The sequence below is a fragment of the Sinocyclocheilus anshuiensis genome, unplaced genomic scaffold (genome assembly GCF_001515605.1).
Source record: "Sinocyclocheilus anshuiensis isolate Anshui unplaced genomic scaffold, SAMN03320099.WGS_v1.1 scaffold1426, whole genome shotgun sequence".
Taxonomy (NCBI): domain Eukaryota; kingdom Metazoa; phylum Chordata; class Actinopteri; order Cypriniformes; family Cyprinidae; genus Sinocyclocheilus; species Sinocyclocheilus anshuiensis.
Genome location: NW_015557171.1, coordinates 407,342 through 420,638, shown reverse-complemented (window position 1 = coordinate 420,638; position 13,297 = coordinate 407,342). Strand labels below are relative to the sequence as shown.

The following is a 13,297-nucleotide window of genomic DNA, read 5'->3' as shown; positions in this document are numbered from 1 at the left end:
CAGAAAGCTCTCAGATTTCATCAAAAATATCTTAATTCATGTTCCTGAAGAACGGGTTTGGAACGATATGAGGGTGAGTAATTAATGCCAGAATTTTCGTTTTTGGGTGAATTATCCCTTTAAATATAACAGACATAAACAAAAATTTCATGGGGTCTTAATAGTGGAATGCATTAGTTACAACACATTGGCTTTTCTCAGAATATAGGTTGGGATGACGTTAGACGATGCAGTGGAATATTCTTTTGGCAGTGCAGTAAGATCCTGACTCATTAAGGAGTCTTCCTTCTACGCTTTTGATAAAGAGCCGTGTCTGTGGCCATCCCTGCAGCCCTGTACATCAAGACAGCTTTTCCTTCACTGTGAGAGCTGAGAAATGAGATCTTTCCCTGGATCTCGGTGTCCTTATCTACAGAGTTCAGGGAGACGGATTCTCTCCACTTCAAATGCACTTGCACTGAAAGCCTTGCTACAGACGGCAAACCAGCCCAGTCAGAGAAGCCCTTTCAAGCCTGCAATCTGCTCCCTCCATCACTGCCACCTCCACAAAGGCCTGGGTGGAAGGTGGTAGTCTGATACTCCTGCGGCAGGCAGCAGAGAATGGCTCTGTTTTGACACAGGCCGCTTGGGCGGTAATCCTTTAGTTCCAGGTTAACTCTCTCTCCTTCATCTCAATGAACAAAACTGCAATGATCACATAAGTCTCCGCAGTGACCTAAAGATCAAAGTGCCAGAATCCTTCTCTCTGCCTGCAAGCCTGTATGTGTGTGTGCGTGTGGACGGTTGGAGCGTCTCGAAGAGAGGGGAAACAAAGCGTTCATTCTGTGGCAGTAGATGTGATAAGGCCAGCAAGCAGTGGGGACAAGAGTGTATGTTCTGGAGAGGAACTCTGCAGTCCGATAAGAGAAGAATTACTCTATGGCACAATACACTAGATTAGATGCACTACTCAAAATGTGAATAAATATACCAGCTGGAGGAGTTTCTAGCAGTGGTTCTCAGCTGGTTTTGCTTCAGGACACAGATTTGGTTGCAAGTTTAACCCATACACTACTGTTGAAATGTTTGGGGTTTTTGAAAGAAGTCTCTTATGCTCACGAAGGCTGCATTTTTATGATCAACATCAGTGAAATACTATTAGAATTTAAAATAATTGTTTTACATTTAGCTTTAATATATATGTTACTATGATTTATTCCTGTAAGTCTTCAGTGTCACATGATCCTTCCTTCAGAAAACAAACATACTGACTCCAAACTTTTGAATGGATACTGTATGTATTAATGAGGGCAAACTGTGCATTCAATTTTTCAATGGCTGATGGTGATAGCAGTATCTAGAAAGCAGAATGGTAGATGACCATATAATTCATTGATTGCAAATTAGTTGTACACAAATGCGCTGAAATGAAAAGAAACATTATTTTACACTTCATTTATTCACAAACAAATGAAAACAGAACTAAATTTCTGGCCTAATTAATCAGCCTGGCCAAGAAATCGGATTATTGCTAGTCTTAGCTGTACTTGATTAGTTGTTTTTGTTGTTTTTGTTAGCATTTTTGGTCTTGACTCGCCAGTTTAGAACTTGATTAAATCTTGATTTAGAACTTAGTAACTATAAGAGCTGAAGTAATTGTGCAGATGAATACGTATCAGTAATGCAAACATTTAGACAAAAAAATTGTGGTCAGGACTCAAGTTATCTAAAGTTATATTAACATGATAACAGGTGAAATCATGTGGTAAATGTGATATTAGTTGTTGTCTAATCTTTGTAAACCAGAATCAGAATACTTTTGGTGTTTTACCGTCCGGTACAGTGCAGAGCCATGGGAGTTATCAGACATTTACAGGGTGTGGCATTTCCCTTGTCAAAACTGGCTGCGTCATAAAAATAATCACACTCTATCTTTTGACAAACAAACATAATTTTCTCTTAGCAACATGAGAGCAAACAGCGGATAGCCCGTGTCTCTTATCCCTCTCAGAGAGTGTGATTCCACAGCGTGGCTGAAAATAAACAAAGCCAAGCCAGTTTAATCTAACTCACAGGCCATCTTTGTCTAATCAATTTAGCGAAAGTTAAACATCAAACGCCAGCTCTTGGCCGCGGCTCAGCGTGAGGCAGAGCGGATGATTGTTTTATCAGGTGGAATTCTTAGATAGACTGGAGCCTCGCAAACCCAAACATGAAATTTTGACGAGGTGAAGGGGACAGTGACAACACCACCATCTCCAGCCTGAGAATCAGTTTGAACAATTTACATTGTCTCTAATGCTATTCTCCATCATTTGATCATCATTTTATCGTTTTGTCCTCTCTATCTGCAGTAATAGCACAATGTTTGCACCAGGCAAAATAGCACTGAGTTTTGTGCACTGCAAAAAATAACTGTTTAATTAATTTCTAATAAGTCTTTCTGTTAATATTTTAAAGATATGAAATGTTCCACATTAAAAGTATCTAAATATCTTTGAAAGAGGATCCATTTACTTAAGGAGCAAAAATGCACAAGTATTAAAACAAGTATTAATATCTTATGTAGTTCAAGTTCAAGTTCATTTTATTTGTTAAGAAACTTTATAGAAGTATTAATAAAATCTGGCAAGGATGTTCCCATGTGATAAATTGAAGCATCATGTTAATTTATGCATGAAGAAGAACCTTGCGGGGCGTGGCCCTGCCCTGCAGCCAATATCTGATTGGAACAACGACCTGTGGGACGGACTTATGCAGCTGGATCAAAAACCCAATGTCCGAACAGATTCAGTGCCTTTTCATCTTTGTGTTAAATCGCGCTCCAAGTTGCGCACACACGCTGCACCATCAAGCGATCAGGTCATCCAGAACTCAAACATTTCGTTGAAACTTTGTGACTGCCAGAGATCTTCAAAAGCCTAAAGTATTGCAAACTCAGACTCCCTTAGAAGAACTCCAAGCATCACTCTCCATGCCTAAGGCAACCGACTTTTCGAAGCTCCTACGTCACAAGGCAACCTCCATTCACCAGAGGGATCTCCCAAAAAGACGTCATCCAAACGACAGATCGGCGACCAATCACAGGCTCTGTGATTCCCTCAGGCAGAAAAGTAGTTCAAGTTCAAGTTCATTTTATTTGTAGAGCACATATACAAGAGCCACCAGGCTGACCAAAGCGCTTTCCAGAAGAGCAGCAATTTTACCACATACACAGAGAACAAACCAGACAAAAATGTAAAACCGCATGTTTAAAAATGACCATATCACAGTAGTCAATACACTAAGGAAAACAAATAAGTTTTTAGCAAGGACTTAAAAACAGACAAAGAAGGGGCCATTCTAATCTCTAAAGGAAGGGTATTCCAGAGTCGTGGCCCTGCCACCGCAAATGCACGCTCCCCTCTACGCTTAAGCCTAACGTGAGGGACCACCAACAAGGCCTGGTCACAGGATCGTAGGCTTCTAGACGGAGAATAGAAGTAAAGAAGGTCAGATAGATAGACAGGAGCTTGGTTATGTAGGGATTTATATACAAAGAGGAGAATTTTAAAGTCTATTCTCTGACAAACCGGCAACCAGTGTAGAGATCTAAGAATTGGAGTGATGTGTTCATGTTTACGAAACTTTAAAAGAAGTCTGGCTGCAGCATTTTGGACAGGCTGAAGACGCGCAATTTGAGATTTAGATATACCGCAATATAAAGAATTGCAGTAATCTAGACGAGACGTAACGAACGCATGAACAGCCATTTCTAGAGTTTTTGGAGTGAGAAAGTTTTTAATTTTAGACAGTAAACGAAGCTGATAGAAACTGGACCCAATGACAGAAGAGATATGTTTATCAAATTTTAAATGCTGGTCGACTAGAATACCTAGGTTCCGCACCCGCGAGGATCTAAAAACGGATAAACTTTCTAACTCAGGGCTTATACACTGAGAGTTATCATTTGGACCGAAAACAATTACCTCGGTCTTGTCTTCATTTAGGAAGAGGAAATTTTGGGCTAGCCATGATTTAACCTCCTCTAAACATTTCAGAAGAGAAGTAATCGCAGTGGAATTGTTTTTCTTGATTGGTAGATAGATTTGAGTGTCATCTGCGTAGAAATGAAAAGACACACCATGTTTTCGTAGAATAGAGCCCAGAGGTAACATGTAAAGAGAGAATAGAGAGGGAGCTAAAATATGTAAATTTACCTTGTCAAGTATTTATTTTTTTATTTTTTTAGATATTTTAGCGCAAAAATAGACAAAATACTTGTTCATCATTTGACAAATTAGAAAATAAGCACAAATATAATATTTTAAATAAAATTGTTTAGTTTTTATTTATTTGTAGTACAATGTTTTCATCATCAAATGGCTCTTTAGAGTTTTGTGTCCTAAAGTCTTTTGGTTAATTTTAACAATATTTTATGTTAAAATATCTACAATAAACATTAAAAGAAGATATATTTACTTCTTAGGAGCAAAACGGCATACAGCATTTAGTATTTAGACTGGTTCTAATAGATTTTGTCTTGAATATAATAGTGCTTTCACACCTGGCCCGTTGTTTCGGAACCTGCCGCATTTCCCCCCTTAGCTCAGTTCGTTTGGGCATATGTGAACATGGCAGTCGCACTCGAATCCGCGCCAAAACAATCGGTCCGAGATCGCCTGAACGAGGTGGTCTCGGCTCGATTGAAAACGAACTCTGGAGCGGTTCGGTTGTAGTGAGAAAGCAATCCGATCTAACGAACCAACGAACCAGGCTAAATCACAATGTATAATGGGTAATTACGCAAGTTCCGTGAAAAGCATTAGCTTTGTTGTTTTGCTAATACTTCAAAATGAACCTGTGAATGTCTGTGGGTGAGCACGTCTTCGCCATTCAAAATAAAAAAGTTCACTTTTTCATTTTATAACGCCGTCTTATTGCTCTTCTGCCTAGTAGGTGTATTTTAAAAATGTTTTCCCGATGAATCCTGGACTCCTGCTCAAAATGATAAATTAATATAAGGACAGCTACAAAAAAACAAAAAAAAAAACAACAATAAGCCCACGAAGCTGTTGCCGTTCCATCCTGACGGATGACAGCCGTGACAGCTCAGTGGAATCCCGGAAAATTAAACCGTGGAACTTTGATCAATGAGACAACAGTTTACTCGCGCGTGACGTGTATTAACAAATTTGGTCCGTTTAGAAACTTTGCCATGTGAAATCGAACCGCACCAAGAATAAAAAGCAACATTGTAATAATTTTAATCCCTGTTTCGGAACAAAGCAATCGATCTACAGGTGTGAAAGCACCCTAAGTTTGTTTTGTGTATTTTGCCATCTTTTTAAATTGTTTAAACTTAAAACAAGTGAGTTAATCAGTGCACTAAAACAAAATATAGTACACTCAAGGTCACAAATCTCTAAAAATAAGTATTAATTTATTTTCTCATGTAAACTTATCACGGATTTATCATGGATTTTTAGATATTTTAAGAGGAAAAATAAACAAAAATAATCATTAAGAATAGAATTTTTATACTCTGAATAAGGCAAATATGTAATATGAATCTATAATAAGCCTAATTGTCTATTGTAAAAAAAATTGTAAAATTGTAATTTTAGAAAGGGGATGTGTTGATGCTGAAAACTGGAAGTGAAAATTTTAGCATATTTAGTGCCTGGTTAAACTGGATTGTGGGAATTAAGTGAATATGATACAGGTTTTTGTTCTAAAATACTGCACGCATTTGGCAGCTGTTTTGTAAATTCACTTCTGTGCACTGAGGCAAAAAAGTGCATGTTCATCAAAATTGGAACCTGTGTCTGTGGTCTTCTTTAATGAGGTCAAGCTTGTGTTTGTGCACATTGTCAGATAAGACACATCAGGAGGCTTAGGGCTATCAGATTTATCATCCAAACTTGCCCCCAAATTCATAAAAGTACACACAAACACACAGTGTGATTGCTATCGGTTGCCTATGTGCTTTGATATGTCTGCAGAGAGAGCTGATGAGGTAGATATATCTGTGTGTTTGTGCACTCAGACGCAGGCAAATAGACATCACAGTGCACTAAAGGGGCTTCAGGTTGAGAGGTCATAGATCACTGAGCAGTGCTGATAACAGAACTCAACAGATTGATCTGACCCACAATCTTTACCTCATTTATTCTCTTTCAGCCATCCAGAAAGAACCAAGATGCAGTCAAACAACACCCACAGATTTATATTTAGAACAGTGCCAAACATTCACATAGCTCTACATTGTTTCAAATAGAATGCAGTCAAACTGTAAGTCATAGGAAAGATCATGCACAGACACATGGCAGTGATTTTATCAAATTTACAAGAAAATCTCTTGACAGCACAAATCTCTGCTTCACGAAGCAATGTTAACAGTGTGTTTTTCTGACACAGTCACAGAGAATCTGCAAACACTGCATTATTTCCAGAAATGTTTTCTTGTTGCGTTTAGTAAAAATAGCCTTTGTATATATGTGTAGTTAAAGACTGTTTCTGTATCTGAGACACAGTGAGGTGCGGTTTCAAATAAGAAATAAAGTTGCAGTTGTATTGCATTCGCAGTAGTAGTAGATTCTAGATTCAACAAGGTTGTCTTTTTAAGGCTACTGCACCATTGACAATCTGTTGTACTTCTAAAGTACATTTTGACCATATTTTCTAACAGTGTAACACCACAATATTTGAAATATAATATAATATGAAAGTCAGAAATTGCTATAATATCACAACTGTGACAAATACAGTTGCAGTTATGAGAAACGTAAACAAAATTACAAGAAAAAGCTGCAATTTTAAGAAATAAAGTGACATAGTGAGACAGTCGCAAATAAAGAAAATAAAATCTCAGTTGTAAAAGAAAGTTGCAATTGCGAGAAATAAAATTCCTTTTTTTTGTTATATGAGGCGCCAAATGGCTTTCATAGTTAAAATTCCCTTTTAAACGATTTCTATAGTATGTCACAATGCCAAAATATCAATAGTTGTTATCGGTGGCAATGATATTTCTATCCTCAAGAGCAATTTTGAAAACGAAAATACTAACGTCCTTTAAGCGGTTCAGTAATTCTAATTCAAATGAGATCCACTCTTTTTCAAATAATTGTTAAAATTAATATATATATTTATATATATATATTTTTTTTTTTAACCAAATTGGTACTTTATACTACCCATACAGTAGAAAGGTTTTTACTTTAGAAAGACTGATTTTTATTTTAGTCTCAAATTTGTAGCCAAGTACCAGTACTTTTGACATCCTTAAAATGGACTAGTCTTCCAACCACCATCTTTGTCGGTTTCCTCATTTTCCCCTGTATGATTCCATAACATCTGCCTATCGTTCTACTAAACAAACTCCCTGTTTCCCACCCATCTGCTCCCGTTCCCCAAAACCTTCGCATGGTCAAAGGGAACACTGTGACTGTTATGTTTTGCTTATCTTGCATTATCTGGCATCTAATTAGAGGATGTTTTAGTGAACTGAAATTTTGGGAGGACTATCAGTCACATAATGAGCTCTATCAATAGAGTCAACACCCTTTCCTTCTAACAGGGAATTGCTGTCAGCAGAGAAAGAGAGCGATAAACGGTACATAGAGAGTTGATTTATTAATGCTTTACATGAGAATGCAGGAATCATGAAGGTTTCACAGACAGATAGACAGGAACTTGCTCACATTGTTTGTTCTCACTGAGGGTGATTTGTTGATTTGAATGGTAGGTTGCTGGTGTGTTAAATGACATGGTGTGATCGGTTTCCCATCACCCCCTGCAGTAATGCTAGCCTCTGTGCTGTGTTTGTATGGGGAGGTGCAGCTGTCTCCTATCAGAGCTTGTAGTTTCTTTGTAACTCAATCAGGCCTGATGGGCCCCCGCAACACCATCAGACAGCGGTTAGTGCAGCGGCCTGTGAAATCAGGTCCAGACTCACACTCTGGGCTTCACACTGGCCATGCATTTCTTTTTATCTCTCAAAACACGATCATCTCAACTGCTTCGCTCTTCTGAGGCCTGGCTTTGCTCAGTTTAACAACTCTGTTTGCAATTCAGCAGCAGTTCCATTAGTGACACTGAGATTGAAGGAGGCTCCAGCTGTAATGTGTTTTCCACTGCAATAGTGCTTTTGCTGATGTCGTAGCTAGCTGATTGGATTTTGATATGTGGGCATTGCATTCAAAAATGGAGGTAGATGAATACGAGAAGAGAAGAGTTTAAGCTGACTAAATGAGAGAAGTCCCGTTTGACTTTTGACATTTTTGGTCAGAGGTAAAAATACTTAAAATGAAACATGGATGAATCGTTCATTACAAAATTAATAACATGCATTTAGATAGGGTTAATTTTTATTTCATGCCAACTTTAATGCAAGTATTCCCGCAGATTTATGCCATCAAATCCTGGCTTTATTGTTAGAGCCACAAGTAATATTAAAATTTAATTAATTTAATTTTAAAATGACAGTGCATTACAATACATTATGAAATACATAAATCAAATAGATTAAAATAAATAAAAAATAGAGAAAAAACAAACAAATAAATAAATAAACTGTAAGAACGGGGCTGTCTCTAAAATTTTGTCAAAAATTGTATGGTTGTAAGCTATAACATAGTTATAACGTAGGCCTAGGACAACACTCCTGGTTGAGCAATTATGGAAAGAACATCCCACCACACAGCCACAAATGATAGTAGTTCCTAGTTGAGGACAAAAAGGTTTAAGAGCCACTTCTTCTTCAGTGGCACCATTTTTTTTGTTTGTGTTTGCAGTTAAATTAATCGTCTGTATGCCTTCTGTACATGCCGTATTAAGAATGAACTCATTTCTCAGTGAGCGTGCATGGTGTTGAATCTCTGTAGAAATCCTTTGTAAACCATGTTGTATTGTGCAGTTTAGAGTATGCATTACAGATGCATTACAGCATCGCAGATGGTGTTTCACAGAACCTGTGCGATGTGGGATTAATCAACACTCCCAATTCCCAGCACTGCCAATGTGTGATGCGGAGTATGTGAGCTCACCCTGGAGAGCTGGGTTTTTAGCTCATGCCTAGCCAAGGTAATTTGCTTCTCACCTTGGAGCAGTTTTGGAACGGCGGAGCGACTGTGTTTGTGCCTTCTCTAAATGACTCACTTTTTTGGAATTGTTTCTGTCTGATTCTGAAATTCCATGATTTTTACAACTAGGAGAGTCTGTGCTTGAGCCCCTCGCCTTATAACTATCTACATTACTTTCTTTGGGCAAAGCCCATAAATATAAATTTACTCACCCTCATGTCATTCCAAACCTATAAGACTTTCATTCATCTTCAAAACACAAGTGAAAATTTTGGAAGCTCAACTGTACTTGATGCACGAGAACAAACCTCTTTTTTTTTTTTTTACAATCCCTTTATGAACTTTTTGAAGCGTCAGAATTTTTTTATGTGGAAGATAATTATTTTTGAAGATAATTGAAAGTCTTCGGGGGTGAGTAAATGATAAAAAAAAATTAGGTGAACTAACCCTTTAATTATTTAACAAATTGATTGATTGATTTATCTGTTTTTTCCCTCTCCACTCAAAATCATTCCATGCAGATAGATTTGTTTGTGAATGTCTGCTCCGATTGATCCAAGGGGGAGGTTTGGGTAGATATTAGATGCTTATTGAAAATTTTCCACTGAGTACAGAGAGTCAAGTCAATGGAAAAAAAATCCAGTGGAAGGAAAATCGAGGGTCTCTTACTTATGCGTCTGAGTCCACACTGTGTCTGCCAGACCCTTTGTGGTGAGCACTCTGTAATATCTTCCATTCTCTGCTCTCCAAAGGCCCTGCTGTTATGATTATTGCCACACTTTTATTGCTAAACATTCTTATTTGCTCCAGCGTCCTCCCACATCTGCGGGGGAGCTGCTCATTACGCAGCTCTGAGCTTCAGTCAGAGCTCACTTGAGATGTAGCTCAACTACCTGTCATTTAAAGCAGCACATAAACACATCAAAGTTCCATCCACAAACACATCTGCTTCCTCTAAAACAGACATCTTGAAATGGCAAAGTTTATGGCTGTTTCATCTCATTCGGTTTTGTTGGAATAGGTACGAACTGATCTTGTCCCAAATGGCACCTTCAGTCCTAAAAAAGACGTTTATTGAGGGCTGCTTGCAGCAGAATAGGGGGCTCTATTGAGCACCTTTTAACCATATAAGATAAAAAATGTGACAGCCTGTGATTTTGGGGATAGATAAAAAGAAGTGAAGACCACGAGCCTGAACATCGACATCAGTTGTCCCATTTGAGACAACCATTTTTTGCATGTAGATGATGTCCTTGTAACCCTTAGTCATAATCAGTAATCTACAGAAAATTACTGTGTAAATTACAACACCAAATCCACAATTTGGCAACATACTTCATAAAAAGACATATTGAGACTGCGTAGGAGGCTCTGTTGATTACTCTTCGAACCATGAGAAAATGTGACAGCCTGTGATCTTGTGGACAGATAAATACAAGTGATGGCCACAAAATCGCACATCTATGTTAAATGTCCCATTTGAGATGTCCAAAATGAGGTCTCTGTTATCCATAGTCATACTCAATAATGTACATTACATTACAATGTACAGTAAATTAATTTATAAATTACTACATCCAGTCCGCAATTTGGTAACATAGTTTTCAAAGGGGCTTATCAAGTTTGCATTGCAGCTACATAGGGGGCGCTATTGAGCACCTTTTAAGACATAAGTTGAAAATGTGACAGCCTTTGATCTTATGTATAGGAACACACAAAAGAAAGTTAAAAGACCATGCGTTCACATCAAATGTCCATTCTTACCATGGAGATGAGGTCTCCATTACCCTGAGTCATTAGTAATGTACAGTAAATTATTGGGGTCTTAAAAGTCATAAGACATTTCAACAAGATGTTAGATTTTCGGCCATAAACATATTTGCATTCCTTCTGGACCTGAATGTTGCTCTCAAGAGTAATAATAAAATGAGATATCAGTGTTTCAGTTGCAAGTAATAATACATAAAGTTTTCATATGCAGATCATTTAAGATGTTCTCTCTCACACATATTGAGTAACTGCATCAAAGTGAGACTTTTTGTAGCTGTGTTTTGACTGGATATAAGATAATGTCATTAGCAGATTACGTTTTCACTGTCTGATTGTTTAATTGACTAATTTGTTAAGTGAATAATTCAACACTGGCTGTTCTGATCAAGTCGTGAGAATATGTTCTCGTGTGTGTAATAGTATTAGCCTGAGAATCAAGTTTAGATCAGTAAGATAAAAGGCCAACTGTGGATGACCTCTTAGAGTTTAAAAGTAAATAGTCATCATTTACTCACCAACATTATCAATCATTACCAATCATTACTCTTTTTTTGGGCACAGGATAAGAAATTTTGAAGCTTCCAAAGAACAAAAAACATCATAAAAGTATCATAATTGTGATCCTTTGATGCAGTAAGCTTTGAACAAACAGGAATTGAAGTTATTTTTATTTGAATGACTGCAAATTGAAGTGTAGCTGATCGGTCAGCCTGACAGATGAAGAGGGTCAGTAATAAAGCTCTGAAGGTGATGAGGCAGTGCTTGTTTGTCAGGTCAGTGTTGAGCGGTAGCTAATCAAACCATGTCTGGAATGGAGTTTGGTTTCGACCCCACTGCAGGCCCTAAATCAGCAGGTTATATTTGGCCCACTGGGCCCCGTCAGAGACTGCAGGCCCAGGTATAGAGCAACAAAACACCAGCTAAACGCCCCCTCAGAATCTGGAAGAGATTTGGGAACATATGAAGTGACAGAACCCAAATCCACAAATCTCTATAGTAGGGAAGTGCAAAAGTATATATTTTCATATTTTCATTTTCACTTACTAGTCATTTTATTAAAAGTAGATTTTATGAACCTTCTTAAAAACACTGGGAAAAAACAACGACAAACAAAACATGAGCCAGTGGCCAGAGACATTTGTCTGCATGCTTCTAAATAACGCAGGCTCAATCCAAGAAGCCATTCTGCCAAGTATCTGGCAGACATTCAAAATAAACATAGTCTGAATATCTGCTAAATATCTGTGTATACTATAAATGAATATTAAAGCTCAAACTAAATAGGAACAATCTGTATAAACTATTCATTCTAATTAATCCAACCATCCATGTTGAACAGCTCTCTATTTCTAGATCCTTTCGCTCAGTTCACTATCACCATCTTTTCTGAACAAAAGAGCCTGTGTGTGAAAGTTCAAATACCAGTGAGGCCACATATTGTGGCCATCCAAAGAAAAACACGGCTTTCTCAGTCACTGTGTGATTATCAGTGGGGTGGAGACATAAAAAGCACAAATTCTGATAAGAAGTAACAGGCGTCCACAGTGCTGCTGTAGTCATGTTTTTGGCGCTAACATTACTAAAAAAGAACTACAGAATGCAGGCGAGGAGGGAATGGAATGTAAAGTTTGGATTAGAAGAATGAGAGGTTTTTCCGAGGGTTTCCACATTGGGGTCAAAACCACACATGGGGTCAACCATAAATGCAAATGGAGTCTTAGGGGCATTTCAGTGAACTGTATTTTATTTATGATATAAATAAAAGCTTTGTCTAGCATGATTTTTATAGCTGTTGTCTACTCGCACATTTGAAATATGCAGCTTTTCTTGTGCTTAAAATTTGTTGTGAGATGTAGGCTACAACGCAAGAGCAAATGGGAACTCAGTTTTAGAGTGTCAGTGACAAATAAGAGTGATCAGATATAGAAAAGTAAAAAAATAAAAATTTGATATGATTTTGAGAAACTTTTTAAATGTTTCATAGTAAAAAAAAATCATCAGACATTTTCTAAAAATGTCACATGGTGTAAGAATCAAATAAAATTAATTAACATTTTCTGTACACCTTAAACGCACACTAAACGTGTATCAAAACAGAAAGTACAGTGCCTCTCCTCATTATGATATTTTATAAGCATTTTATTAGCTTGATTGATTGTGATTTATTTTTTAAAATTTGTAAATATAGGTATCTTTTACACATGTAGAATTCTAAATTAGCTCCGTAATTAGAGGTGTGATTATTATCAGCTGTAAATACATTTTGTTTTACTCTTTTTTTATTTATTTTTTTATTTGAACTTTTTTTTTAAGTTATAAGGAATGTTAATTTCAAAGGTTTTTTTAAGGTAAAAACAATTATACTATATTTTAAAATTTCATGAATTATTCATAAATATGAATGTTTCTACTTGTTGATCACATGACTTTTGTTGGTAAGTTTTCAAATTCCTAAATAAATAAATAAATAAATAAATAAATAAATA

General features: G+C 37.1%; 1 protein-coding gene across 1 annotated transcript in view; it reads left to right on the top strand.

The window, feature by feature from the left end:
* The first annotated feature begins 11,613 nt into the window (after positions 1–11,613).
* LOC107678350 (transforming growth factor beta receptor type 3-like) overlaps positions 11,614–13,297 on the top strand; it is a 72,727-nt gene continuing 71,043 nt past the window's right edge. Inside the window, exon 1 of the mRNA XM_016473571.1 lies at positions 11,614–11,709. Within this exon, the coding sequence (XP_016329057.1) occupies positions 11,614–11,709 (96 nt within the window). The remainder of the gene's footprint in view (positions 11,710–13,297) is intronic.